The sequence below is a fragment of the Cucumis sativus genome, chromosome 2, assembly GCF_000004075.3.
Source record: "Cucumis sativus cultivar 9930 chromosome 2, Cucumber_9930_V3, whole genome shotgun sequence".
NCBI classification, from domain to species: Eukaryota; Viridiplantae; Streptophyta; class Magnoliopsida; order Cucurbitales; family Cucurbitaceae; genus Cucumis; species Cucumis sativus.
This window is the reverse complement of record NC_026656.2, coordinates 8864178-8879435: the sequence shown is the minus strand read 5'-3', so window position 1 is coordinate 8879435 and position 15258 is coordinate 8864178. Positions and strand designations below refer to the sequence as shown.

At 30.2% G+C, this 15258-nt stretch overlaps 1 protein-coding gene across 1 annotated transcript; it reads left to right on the top strand.

The window, feature by feature from the left end:
• The first annotated feature begins 6624 nt into the window (after positions 1–6624).
• LOC101214231 (small EDRK-rich factor 2) lies at positions 6625–7614 on the top strand. Its single transcript, XM_004138912.3, has 3 exons — positions 6625–6840; positions 6998–7100; positions 7199–7614. The coding sequence occupies exons 1-3, from the start codon at positions 6834–6836 to the stop codon at positions 7293–7295; spliced, it is 207 nt and encodes a 68-aa protein (XP_004138960.1). The 5' UTR covers positions 6625–6833; the 3' UTR covers positions 7296–7614.
• Positions 7615–15258: the final 7644 nt, after the last annotated feature.

The window sequence follows — 15258 nt, the reverse complement described above, 5'->3', positions numbered from 1 at the left end:
AGCGATGATGTTTAGTCGGCTAAGGCAACAGACAAAAAGCACAAAGGGGGGCAACGACCTACAAAATGAAGAAGAAGAGAAGGAAAAATTATTTTCTTCACTACTAAAAATTAGGTCTTTCTTGACGAACACAAAATTTAATTTCTTGAAGGCCATGGAAAAAGACCATCAAGAAAAATACCTTCATTGACGAACAAATACGAAAGTTTCATCAAATTTTATGAGTTGTTGGTTTTTTGTTTCATTAATTGTGAAAAACCGTCAAGAAAAACCTTTCTTGATGGACAATAATACATATGAAGAATACCATATTATTTCACGGGCATTGTCAATCAAGTAATTGTCTGACACAAACCAAAATAAAATTTACACCTATTTTAAATTTTGGTACCAATAAAAAACGACATCGTTCAGGCTTACTATAAAATGACGTCGTATTTGTATAATTTTCTTGATGGGTATAACCCATCAAGAAATATATTTAAGTTGACACTATTTTCTCATCAAGCAAACCACCGGCAAAGGCCCATGATTTGTCCATCAAGAAAGACTTTTTGTTGATTTACAATGCTCATCAAGAAAATGTTTTAAATTAACCCAAAACGACATTTTATTAACTTTAAAGTCTTTCTCGATGGGTGTTGCCCTTCAAGAAAGGCTTTGGGTTAGTGGAAATTGATCATCAAGATAATGTTTATGTATTTTCCTTTTTCACATATGAATAAATCATGTCTTCTTCAAAATCAAACCGTGAAACCCTAAGCTAGCTCCCTTGCTGTTGAAGTTTGATTCTCGCCACAATGGACAAGCAAACTCAAGTTTACAAGGAAACAGTCAGAATATTAGGAGCTTATGATCAAAGTTTACAAAAAGTGGAAGCAATAAGAATATTAGGCGCTTAGTGTGATTGGTCGATAATATTTTGCGATGTATTTTGCATTACAACTTTTGAAAGTCTTTTATAAAACCTAGACTTCAACCATAGTTGAAATTGAGAAAATTAACAGATAAGATCGAATTAGACACGACATCTTATCTGATAAGATTTTGTAAACAATAATTTTTATAATCTAAAAAACTAAAATAACTTATATAATACAAATATAAAAAGTGGTGGAACATTCCACCAAAGGATTCTCCTAATGGCTACTTTACCAAAAGCAATAAATATTTTACCAAGTCATAGATAATTTATCTAAAACTTATCGTATCATATTTATTTTACATGTTGGCCTAAGAATGCCTACTTCACCTATTAATACAAAATCTCAAAGAGAAAAATGGATATGTCGTTCATTTGTCCAAAGAAATTGATGAGGAAAACTTTTCTCCAAATATTGTTGTCCTTTCGTTTTATGTAATTAATTATGTATACCATTAATCTTTTTCCCTATGACGAATTACAGGCTCACCAGCATCTTACTATCACACTTTGGTCTTACCGCGTGAATCACCAAACGTAATTATGTTCCATCTTGTGTAATTATGTTCCCAGCTCCCCACTTGATTTTGTCCCCAAAATGATAAGCATATTGAGTCGGCGATCTGGTCACTCTCACTCATACAAATCAAAGGACAATCTCTCGTGAATAGGAGTTCATAATACACTCAGGATTAAGACTAAGTTACCTAGGTCATCCTAATGAAATAGAAACTCAACTAGTTAACGGAGTTACATCTAGTGGTTACTATTTTGTGGCCCGATCTTATGCAAACTCATTGCATAGGATATCCTCACCCGCATGTCACCTACATGAACCCTTTGGATCATTGCGTTTGTATCAAATACAAAGTGAGTCGTATTCATAGTGTTACCAAGATAATGTACTCAACCTTAACCTTATACTATGAACCCTTTAAGTTGATCTTGAACATTGATCTCTGTATGTCTTTACATACTGTTCAAGACTCATCAAACAACTTAGGATGTTAGCTTATTAGATTTTGATTATTAAGAAAAAACTGATAATATAATCAATAACATTTATTGAAATTATAATAATAACACTTTATTAATGACGATCAATAGATTATATGTACAATCTATGAGTTTTTAGGACGTAAATCCTAAGGGTTTTCTAACAAACTTGTAACCCGATCAATCTATGAGGCAATGCAAAGCATGTATTAACTAAGTATTAAGGCGAGCAGTCTCCCGGTGCTTTTGTCATACTTGCTCGCCTCTCAGGATGAAGATACACACAGTTAATCTATGATTTATATCTGATCATCTTGAATATTTCATAAATAATTTATCCTTAATTAAGGCGGGAACCTCTCAATGCGTTCGCTGCACACATGATTTCCTCACAGTAATGTATGCAAAGGATGAGTTTGGCAATAAGATTGCATTGCTACAATTTTTTTACCATTCGCTTAGTTAAATGTGGTTTTCACTTGTCAGGTGATTACGATCTAAGTCATTGCTCTTCTCTCGAATATGCAATGTTAAGACATTCACATTTAACTTAGCAAAATTCATAAAACATCCATTATTATTCTTCAAGTATCAAAAACACAAATTATCACTAGCGCTCTAACCAAACATATTGACATGAAAAAGATTAGAAAGATGGGAGAATGGAAGAAGAAGTGCATTGCTTTAATAATAAAAAAAAATTACGCCTCTTGGTCATGGTGTTCATCTTATATGACAATACAATAAAAAAATTTACAAATGGAATACAAATGAAATGTTAGGCCTTAAAGTGTGATTTTTCACACTTTTTGACTATGATTTTTGCCTATTTGTCGGGAGAAAATATGGGGGATGAATCTCTCTCCCTTTTTGGCCAAAATTATGCATGCCATTAAAACTTCTAAAAAGTGCTACACAGACGTCTTTTCGTCATTTCTCATAATTTTTCGCCAACAAATTTTGTTTTTTTTTTTTTGTTTTTTTTGGAACATACATATGTCAGTTAAGCTAAGCTCATGTCGCCAACCAATTTTGTTTGCTAGTGCCTTAATCGCCTAGCTTGTATTTATTTTCACCACAAAGGTTGAACTAGTCATCTCTCGTATACATGGTATTGCCGAGCTTCACTCCATTTCACCTAAAATCCTTTGATAAGAACACTAATGAGCAATAAAATAGGGATAAAGTTCTTTTGTATCATTCATTTTACGAAATAACCAAATTACCTACTTTTCTCTCTATTTTCTTCCTTTCTCATGCAACGAAACTTCATTATTTTACTTAAAAGTCTATAATAACTTGTATTTCTACCGGTTATCACATAACTATTTAGAAAAACATGTTTTATAAAATAGTCATTCATTGAGTTTTTTAACTTATTCTTTTCAAAACGTATTCTCACTTTCCAGCTGGTGTTCAATGTGTTGAGCTTGCCCTACAACTGCTATTGGTGATTTGAGCTTATTTTCTTAATAATTAAAATGTGGTTTCATTTAGCATAAGTTAGAAGTCGTGGGTCTAAATAAAAAAGTTTATAATGTTTATGTTGTATCTCTTTATTTTTTAGTATAATTGTTAAGCTGTTAGCTTGTGTCGTTTTAGTTAACATGCAAGGTTAGTTTAGAGGCTGCTATGATAGGTAGGTTAGTTAGTTGGTGAGTATTATCAAAGTATGACACTATTTGTTAGCCCTTGCACCCTCTTGTAGGCCCGAAAAAGTCAAGGGGCTTGGAGACGGGGTGCGATGTATGAAATAGCCAATTTTCGAAAATAATAAATTATCATTTTCTTTATTTTTAGAAATTGTGAACAAGAGATACACTATTGTATTTTCAAATTCATACCAAACACAAATTTTGAATTTTCAAGAATAAAAAAGAAGAGTTTGTTTTCTTTTTCCACTAAATTATTTGTTTTTCAAGATAATTTTTGGATCATGAATCAATCACAACCTAAATAACAGTTATTTAGAGAAATTTAGATTTAAAATCTTAGTGTTTCTATCTCTATCTCAAAGGAAAAAGGAGGCACATATGAAAACAAAAAAAATGTGAAAATTAATTGCATGAATTGTAATGGTATTTTTATAATTATACATGATTGAATCTAGGGTTTTGTTGGGCTTCTAAAATGTTATATAGAATATAATTATTTAAGTAAATTGTTATTTAGATAACGAATCACAAAATATTAAATAACAAAAATAGTAAATCAAAAGAATATTAAGATTTATATCAAAACCTCAAATGTTAACAATGTATAGTTGGCAATATGATGACAAAGAATGAAAGAATGAAATAGAATATCACAGATACAATGTATTTGCAAAAGAATGAAAGAATGAAATAGAATATCACAGATACAATGTATTTGCAAATAACATTCAATTTTGAAAAGTCTGAACTAAATATGATGACATCCCCTAAATATATGACTATAATTTACACCCGATTTTTGGATTCTTGGGATTTAAATCAATTAATTAACAATTTATAATAATGATTTGAATTCAACTTTTTTTTCTTACCTCTAAAATAATGGCTAAGATAATTTCAATTTCATTATATTTCATAATAGTTTATTATATAATACATAATACATATTTTTCCTATTTCTAGTAACAATTTGAATTTAACTACCACCCAAATACGTATAGTTAATAACAATTTGAAATTGAAAATTTATTTGTTTTGGTATTTTTTTATAACAACCATTTAGTTTGATATAGGAAAATTTTTATTAGTCTTAATTTGTTTTTATAATCTTTAAATTTATTTATTTATTAACCCTAAATTAATAAATTCGATTTAATCCAAAATATTTGATTGAGCTCTTTAAAAATATTTGTATGGTTAGTAAATAAATATATTTCACTAACCTACTTGAAAATATTTGTTTAGAAAATATAAGGAAAGTATAAATTTGAATATATTTAATTTGTTTCATTTGTTTTATTGTTTATTTCTCTTTTTTTCTTAATTTAACAAAATCGATTTATTGGTTAAATTGGCCAAGTTTGATTGCGTTGATTTTTTATAGAGTTACATTGTATTTGTACATACTACAGGACAATATTATTCTTTACAGATTAGCTCCACAGTATTTGACAGAATGTATAGCATATGTTGCTGAAGTCAATTATATTGTAATAATACTTTTAAATAGTGTGATAAACTATCCTTTCTATATCATGATCACATATTCAAATATTAATATTTATTTGTTAATATAATCATATACTTTCTCAATTCAAAAAACTTAATATTAAAATGGATTTGTTACAAAACCAACAATCAGAATGATTTCCTAAATAGTGTCATTGAATCATAATCACGTTGTTTAACTAACCAAACTTTATAATAACCAATAGAATTAAGATTTTCTAAACATAGTATATGTCGAGTATGAATGATGTTATAAACAACAAATTTGGGACACACAAAAATGTAAAAAAAATTGGTCGTCAATATATAGTACCATTCCTATGGGGTATAGGGTAATTCATATATTCCAAATTCAATGTATTTGAATAGCTCAAAAAATGAGAAGACGAGATATTTGAAATAGTAGCACGGTGTATTTTGCGAACAACATTCAAATTTAGTTGAACTAAATCTGCTATTTTGTTGCTGGACAAGATTGCAACAACCACCCCTATAATAATGACAAATATAATATACAAGATTTTCAACATTCTTATATTTTAAACGATTTATTAAATAATACATAATATATATTTTTAATAACAATTTGAATATAAATTTTAGATCCTCTCCTAAAATAATGCCAAATATAAATAAGATTTTAAAGATTATTTTTTATTTTTTAAATAATTTATTAAACAGTACTTAATATATCTTTAATAACAATTTGAATTTAAATTTTAGAATTGTAATTATGCCTCAATAGTATTTTTGCAATTATCTGAATCTTTTTTTTTTTACTTTTATTTGAGAAAAGAAAAGAAAAGAATGAGATTGAGAGAGAGGGGGCGGTCGGCACAAGAGACAAACACAATGAGAGAGAGAAAGTTTGTGTTTGGCGCGAGCAGGAGGATATAAGGGTTGAGTGACATTTTCGACGAGTTTCATAGTGAGTTTCATCGCGATGTTCTTTCTCTCATTCGTGGTTCTTCTTGGAATTTGGTTCTTTGACACGTGAATCTCCGGTTAGAAGAGTCGACAAGAAGAAAATCCCTTGATTTGTGCCAAATGTATGAAGTCTTTGAAGGGTTTGAAGGGGACAATGCTAGAAGCTCCAATCATTTATGCTTGAACGTGCATAATTTGAAGAAGATGTGAAATGACTATAAAAATTATGTGGAGCCTTGATGATGATAGAGGTTAACTGCGTGTTAGTAGTTTGATTTTGAAGAATTATAGAGTATTTGTGGTTTCTTAAAGAATTGTATTTAGGATTCAAAATTGAGGCATCCAAGACATTGTTTCAACAATTTGTTTTTCTTCATATTTTTTGATTTTGCTATTTTATCAATTTAAATATTTTTTTTTTATTAAAGTAAAGCAAACCTTTTATTTTGCTAATTTTGGTTGTAAGGCAAAACAAAACCTAAATTTAAGCCAAAATATAAAAAGGATTCATACAAAACTAAAACCAAAAAATAAAAAGGAAATAGAATTTATTCTAAAAGTTTAGGTTAATTTTTGTTTTTTACTAAAAAGGAAAGAAAGGAATAGAAGAGAAGAGAAGAGAAGAGAAGAGGATAAAATAGAATAGGAATACAAGTGGGAGCACTCACTATATAATGAATCTCCGATTCCCCTGTTCTTTCGATTACCTTCGGTTGACTCTCTGTTTTTAGAGATTGGAATTCTTCGTTTCTTCGCCTAAGTCTCTTCCCCAATCCTCCAATTCCACCACCTTCTTCACCACCCACTTCAATAATCTCCCTCAAATGACTCATATCCTTCTCAATCTTCAATTTTCATCTTTTTTTTCTTTCTTTCGATTTTCCATCAATTTATGCTTTCTTTTCTTTTCTTTTAAGGTGTTTTTGATTCATTGATTCTGTAAATTTCTTCTTCTTTCAAGTTTGTTTCCCTTGACTCAGATCTCTACGCGGAAACCAGAGGGAGAAAGACCGAGAAAGGGCTCAGGCTCGCAACGGTGGCAAGGGAAAAAACAAAGACGATGGTTTGACTCCCGAGCAGCGCCGTGAAAGGTTTTTCTTTTATCTTCTATCCTCTCTCTTCATTCTTTTTCCCTTTTGTTTCGATCTGGGTTTTTTTTTTTTATTATTGGTTTTCCATTTTGGTTTAGAGATGCTAAGGCGCTACAAGAAAAAACCGCGAAGAAGGCGGCTCAGGCGGGATCGGGAGGTAATTCATCCGGAGGTAAACCGAGCACTAAGAAGTAAAATGGTCCTGGGTTTAGAATCATGAATTATGTTGATTTTTCCTAGCTTTGTTCTTGTCGGAACGCTGAGATCTCGTGGTTCTTAGACTGTTTGATATTGGAGGAATAACCTTCATATGTTTCAGTAATGTGAATTGATATATGTATTATGCTGTCAACGTTCATTGTTGATTATTGTTTGTCATCATCTTTGTACTCTTGATCTCTTCTTCTGTCGAGGTAACTATGCTGTTAATTGCGGATTTTGTTGAGATTGGATCCTACTGTAAAATTATTGTTCATCTGTTATGATATCTCACTGGTTCCTATGCCATTATTAATTTTGGGGAAATAGCAAATAGTTACGATCCTATCACTGAGTTAGATTTCTGTAGTTACAAATTAATGTAACAAAATAAGCCAATTGTCATTAAAGTAAATGAGAGAACAAAAGCAAGGGAAAAACTAGAGTAGGAGATTTCTATTTCAGTAATTTAGTCCTTGAACACTAGAGAGAGGCATTGAATTGGGCCAGATCCCACATCTTTTTCCTAATTTCAAAACCTCTGGTTGATTTTCAACTTTGTGTACACAGAATAACCAACAAAAAAAACTAGCCAAGTTACAACACTCTAGGTTCTCTTATGTGAATACTTACTAACCAAAATCCTCTTCTTGGACTACTTAACATAATACTGTGCCACATTGCTTTAGGTTCTAAAGGGATACTTTCGTAATTCACTGGCTAGAAAGGACATGCTTCTTTTCTTGTGGGACCAATTTTCTACACAAAACTTGCCATTCTCACACATTTTCATGAAACAACCTCACACCAAACCAAATGTGAACCATCCCTCTTTATCTACTCTTTGCGAAAAAGAAAAACCTCTCATCCTATTCTTCAATTTATTGCAAACTGAGGATGAGATCTAAAAAATACTGGATCAAAGAGATTAACAAAAGGTTCTTCCATGGAAATAAGCTTTTTTTAACCCTTTTTTTTATATTATTATTTTTTTGTGAGAATTGTTTTTGAACCTTCAATCATTGAACCCTAGAAAAATTAAGATCTTTGATTATGACTTAAGGGGAAAGTTTAGAAAAAGGTTTTTAAAACATCTCACACCCACCCACCAAATTAGCCCACAACATTAATGTTGTTTGACTACAAATTTCCCAACTACATATCTTCAATAAGATTGAGATTAATATCATCGAAGGTCTTTTGTAGTGCCTCAGGCCAAGGATTCGGAATCCGGATTTGACAACTGACAACCCCGACATTCTCCTGCAGCCCTACAACCTGACACTGTCATCCTTGCTTGTCTTAAAGACTTATTAGAGTGAATGTTGTCCCCACAAATCAACAAGGGTCCTCCCATCATGCTTTGTCCTCACTCACATGCATTCTAGGAAAATTCTCAGAAGGTCACTCAACGTAGAATTGGTGGAGTTTCTATAATTAAGCCATCAAAAAAGGAAGATGCACCTTGTTCAACTTTTTGTAGTTAATGCATAAACATAGTGACCCATCTTTCTTCTTCACAAAAAAAAGCATGTGCTTCCAAGGGAAACACACTCAGGCGTATGAATCCTGTGTCAAGTAACTTTTGCAGCTAAACCTTAAGCTCTTCCAATTTTGTTGAAGGCATCCTGGAAGGAGCTTTAGAGATAGGAGTAGTCCTTGGTTCTTACTCAATTGTAAAATCTATTTTTTTAGCACAACCACAATTTTTGGGAGATATTTTGGAAAGACGTCTGGATAATCTCTTACCTTGAGCTTTGGTGAAAAAGTGACCTCAACATCTCTAGTTTTAAGCTTTAGAGATATGAGTAGTCCTAGATTGAGATAACAAACCATACACTAGATGTAATCTTTAATAGTCTTTGACATGCGAGATTTTGATGTGATAGTAGGCATGGATTGGTTGTGCCAGTATAGACTGCTCCTGCGAGGAGGTAATTTTTAACCCTCTTACAAAAGTTAGTTTTAAGTTCAAAGGGGCTGAAACTATAGTCTTGCCCAAAGTAATTTTTGCTATGAAAGCCCACAAAACCAAGGTACGTGAAGTATCTTGGCTAGTGTAATTGATACTATGTTGAGGTCCCTTTGTCGTCTGATCCAGTGGTAAGAGATTATCCGGATGTCTTTTTAGAAGATATCATATGATTACTGTTGTGCAGAGAAATAGATTTTACAATCGAGCTAGAATCTAGAAGTGCTCCCATCTCTAAAGCTTCTTAAAGTTGGCTCCAACAGAATTGAAAGAGCTTAAGATTTAGCTTCCAGAGTTACTTGATAAGGGATTCATTTACTCGAGTGAGTTTCTATGGGGTGTACTAATTTTGTTTGTGAAGAAGAAAGATGGGTCACTATGCTTATGTGTATTGACTAAAGAGACCTGAATCGGGTGCACCTTCTTTTTCGTTGGCTCAATCATAGGAACTCTAAAGTTAAGCATGCTTAGTTTGGAGCAATTCTTTGTTGGATAACCACTTGGGAAATTTTCTTGGATGCATGTGAGTGAGGACATGGAAGGATCTGTGTTGGTTTGTGGGGACAACTTTTGCACTAATAACCTTTTAATACAAGCATGGATGATATCGTCAGATCGTAGGGGAATGTCAGTTGCCATATCCAGGTTTTGAATCCTAGGTTTGGGGTGTCACATCTCCTCTCTTTTAGGAGGAGTGGATAGTTTCATCAACAGTGTGAAGATGGGTAAGATGAACTATCCCTTTCTTCATGGAATCCTTCAGCTAAACTGATCTCCAAAACCCTTGGAAACAAAATTTTCAAGGACATTAGCAATCAAACGGAAGCCCTACCTAGTTGAACTTGCAAATGATATTCATTTAGCAATGTACATAACAGCATTTGTAGATAGTGGCCTATAGTGTGTTTTGAAGTCGTAATTAATCTCCCTGTCTTCATTAGTTCTCTTGGAGTTGTTTATAACTTATACTGCAATATTTTTCCCTCTCGAATCTTTTCTCCTACTCTGCCTATCGCCTATCAGCCTGTCTTGGAATAGTAACCTTCCTAGAAAGGGGATGTAGGAGATGGCCTTGTTTAGTGGATGAAGGGATAGATTTTCTCAACCAAAGTAGTTCCAATTAACAGTGGCAAGGTGGGTGAAATCTTAGGCTACTGTTGTTGTCGATCCTGTGCCAGTTTCTTCATTGCCAACACTGCTTATATGCAATGTTTTGATCATTACGCATCCTTGTTCAGCTTACAGCACCAGGAAACATATCCTGTTCAAAAAAGGTCATGATCTATCATATTGCTCTTCCTTGCCATCCTTTGCTTCTAGGAAGTGCTTATAGGCTTCAATTCCACGAGTCTTTTCTTATCAGAGTAGTGATGCGATCCATTTAATGTTGTATCATGCGTTGAGCCAAACATCAGCCTAAATGGAGTTTTTTCATTTAGGGTGAGATTTAGTATTGGTGACATTGGAATGGATAGTGTAGAAAATAGGAAGCCTGCGGAATGGTTAGTTTGAGAATCAAAATTGCTGAAAGTGAGAAGCTGAAAGTGAGAAGTTTTTGTTATTAGTAGGTGAGGAGTTGTGAGATATTAGAATATTTGTAAACAATTAGAAAAGCTTGAGGAGAGAAGACAAGAATTAGGTTTAGAAACTCGATTTCATCTACTTGCATTAGTTTTATGAAAACATATCAAACTCAATCTTGTTAGTTCTTGGACTTACGTATTATCCTTTGTTTTAAATATGCAAACTCTTATGTATTGAAATATGCACTAAAGTTATGAAACTATATGATTTTTATCCGCTTTTTGTTCTATTATATTTAGAAGCTATACATATGCTAAAAAACCAAAACTTGGTTTTCAGATTGATTGTTGAGTTGCCATCTTTATTTAAGAATAAGAAAGTAAATGTAAAAAGTTTTAGTTTCGTCGAACAAACACTTACATCTTAGGTGTGATTTGATTTGTGCAATTTTTAGTCTTTCAAGGGTTGTTTAATTGGAAAAGTTTTATAATTTTGAAAAGTTATGTACTAAAGTATATGTTAGGATTCAAGATGAAAATAAATGGAAGAGTTTTACATTGAGAAATTAAATATGCATAGTTTTACAAATGTTCATAAAACATCATAGATTGAAGGGTTGCGTTATTTATTTTATTGTTGAGGGGTATGTTGAATTTTGATGAAAGTATTCATCCATATATTGATATATTTGCAAGTCTAATAGTTCTAACACTGATATTAAATCTCCAACTTAAAAAGTGTCATTTATTTTATTCTATATAAATAAATATATTAATATATTGATAACATAGCTTCAGTGTAAAACAATGACTATTACAATAACATTGATAACATGACTGATTGTTCAATTTAGGGTGATTGGTGACCTAAATTTTTTTGACATTCAAATATTGTCGAAAGTATTATCGGGTCAAATAAATTCTTTCGTAAAATTAGTTGAATGTACGTGAACCAAATTTCTTTGTAAAACCATGGATTATTAGAATCTAAACGGGTTTGAAAATTGTGTAAATAAGTTTGTGGAACATTTAAACCTAATCAGAAAGATGAATATCTTTTTAACATAATATTATTTAGATAAAAAAAATGGTTGTCGAAATTGCGAATCAGTCTACGATTTTTATCCCATCACATGAGAGGACGAAAATTGTGAATTTGGTATACGTTTTTCATTTAAGATATATAAATTTGTTACTAACTATATTTTAGACTCGGGTTTAATTACTAACCACGTTAAGTCTTTTTTTTTTCTTTTTTCACTTTTTTTTTTCGTGACTTAGTGTTGTTTCTTTTCTTCATTTTTTTTTCTAAAGAAAACTACATTGTCTTTATATGTTTATAAAACATGTACTTTGGCCCATAATAAGAATTTTTTCTAATCAAAATAAGAAAATCTAAAGCAGTAGAAAATTGAACCCAAAATATAAAATAAGACACCGATAACAATAGTTGTAAATCTTAGATGGAAGTTGTAAATTAGGTTTACAATTTTCACCCTTTGAGAGTGTACAAATATAGGTTAAACTCTTAGATGGAAGTTGTAAATTAGGTTTACAATTTTCACCCTTTCAAAAGTGTACAAATATAGGTTAAACTCGAATAACTCGAACTATTCAACCCATATTATAAGAGTTGAGTTGGGCTAGGGTAAAATATATGGGTTAAAAAAATTTAATTTTTTCGGGTTGAGTTGGGTTCCAAGTTTGAGGATCGAAAAATTTGGTAACTCAATCTGAATTAATATAATATATAAATAAATAAATAAACAAATATTATTGTATGAAAGTTTTAAACGTAACAATTTGAAACTTTTATAACTATTAGAAACTATAAAATGGGAACAAAATTTTTTTTTAAAAAAAATTAGAAACTTTTATAACCATTAGAAACTAGAAAATAGGAACAAAATTTTTTTAAAAAAAATTATATATACAATTCCACAATCCAACCCATATTTTACGGTTGGATTGGATTGGATTAGAAACTAAATTCGAATTATTTGAGTTGTCAATCCAAATAACCAAAAATATGGATTGGGTTAAGAATATCTCTCAACTCAATCCGATTCCACCCGTAACTTCTAGTAAGCAGTGGAGTGACCTGGTGGTATGTGGGTGACCCACAATTTTTATATCTATTTTATCAATATTTTTTACTTTGTACTGTTTTTGTCATTTGTTTATATTTTCACGTTGTTTTTAGAATAAATTTGCACATGAATCATCCATTTGTCGATTCTTCAAGCAACTATATCATTTATAGAATTATATTCGAGAAAATTATAACTAAAATTTTCATAAATAAAGAACCAAATTTTTTCCATAATACTCCATATTTTCTGTGGTCACTTTTTGAAATTTCACGGAACATTTTGAAGGTAAAGGAGAACCAATGTTATAAGTATAAAAATCATAACGAAAATTAAAATCCAAATGAACCCAATTAACATATAATAGGACCAAATTCTTTCATCTTTATACATAATGAGTTACTTTTTAAAAAACCATTGTTTAGAAGTCCATTAAACATAAATTTAAAAACAAAAAATTAATTAAACACAAAATTAAAAGTTGAAAGAGCAAAATTGAAACCATATGAATATGAAGTTATACAACTCTAAAATATAACAATATATGATATTTTTGTCATCTCATCTAAATTAATTTCCACTATTTTAATGTGGTCCAAAATCATTTTGCTTTTTACTTTCTACTTTCAAAAAATTTCTTCTTTTTCCCTCTTTTCATCCTCACACACTTTTCCTTTTCCTTTAATAACATTATTCCAAACTCTACTTTCTGATTCATCTCATTCTCATCTTTAACAATCACTTAGATATACTATATCAATTATTTAACAAATATACAATGGTTACATAAATACGTTATCAACCACATAAATTTGTTCTTTTTTATGTAATTTTGTCAACTATTATAAATTTTAATTTTCAATTAAGCTTTGATTATTATATTATTCTATAATAGTACTTCATTCTAACAACATACATGTTACCTTGGTCTTATAATAATGTATATAAGTATTAGGCTCAAAATCTCTTTTGACTTACAAATTTTTAAAATATTTATATTAATCTTTCAACTTCTTAAAAATAATACTGGTTTTAGTCTTTGCAATTATTCATTGAAAATGAAAATCCTCTTATGACTTCAATATATTGTAGTGAAGATGTTATTATTTATTACACATATCCAAAGTCATCTTATCCTATATGGTAAATACTCAAAATATTCTTTAAAGTAAAGCTTAAAATCGACATTTAAAAATTTTATTACTTGAAAATAAGGCTTTTTTTTTTTTTCTTTATAAAAACAAAATAGTAAAGTTGGAAGAAAAAGTGAATGCTTTTATTATTAAAACTAAAAAGGAAAAATATTCTTTACTAGGAACTTGAAAGCACTTCCAAATACGTTAACGTGCTATCCACACCTCTTTCTTTTCCCAAAAAGCCTACTTATTATATATATATTATAGTTTTTCAAAAAAAGAAAATTTATTTTGAAAGCATGCATGGTTTAATTCATGCATGTCAAAGGCTCATATGAGAATTTCTATTTTTAAAGGTTATGTATATTTATGGTTTCTATATATTTCAATTTTGATTTTAGTCATTTTTTTAAAATTAAAATTTACAAAATGTCTTTGTCATTGACAATGAGCAACAAAAATCTAATTAATATATATTAATTAATCACACCTCAAAATAACATATTATAGTTCCTATAACCCTTTATATTGCTATTCAAACAAAATAATGCCTTAATTTAATTGAAGCTACCATATTCTAGTTTTTATTGACTAATGTGAGTATTATCAAATTTTTATTTCAATATAAGAATATTCTTCTATTTTTTTAAAGGTAAGTACAACTTGAAAATGAGAATTTGAATCCAAAATCTCTTGTTTTCGAAAACATGCAAATGTTAAATTAAGTTTAATTTAATTCAGTACGAGGATATCGTATATTCATTGAGCACGATCATTTTTTTAACATATCTACTATGTATCAGTGAAATAAATGATATGTTACTATTTTCCTAAAAGTTACATCTTTTCAATTTTCATAAATTTTATTCTTTTTTGAATAAATCTTCTCTTTTAAAATACTAACCAACTTGAAAAAGAGAGGCTACTATTTGAATTACCACAAATTAGTTTATAAAAATATGTCTCTTATTCAAATTGTACTTTTACTTTTCTTTAAACTTCTCTCTGGTAAGTAAATTTGTTGAAGTTTAGTTTATTTCATAAAGTAGAGTTGGTTGAATCTTACGAACAAGGTGCTGAGCTTCCATAAGAAATATAATATGTTTTATTATATGAGACAATTAAGCTTAAAACTGAGACATTAAAACAATATAACGTGAATTCATGTGACTCATATTCTCTCTTATACATAGGATTTTGTGATTTTTTGATGATATTGCGTGATATTATTTATATAAC

Bases quoted from the DNA above. Each gene is read 5' to 3' on its own strand.
- LOC101214231 (XM_004138912.3), top strand. The intron at 7,101-7,198 runs GTTTTTCTTTTA...ATTTTGGTTTAG, and splicing joins CCCGAGCAGCGCCGTGAAAG to AGATGCTAAGGCGCTACAAG.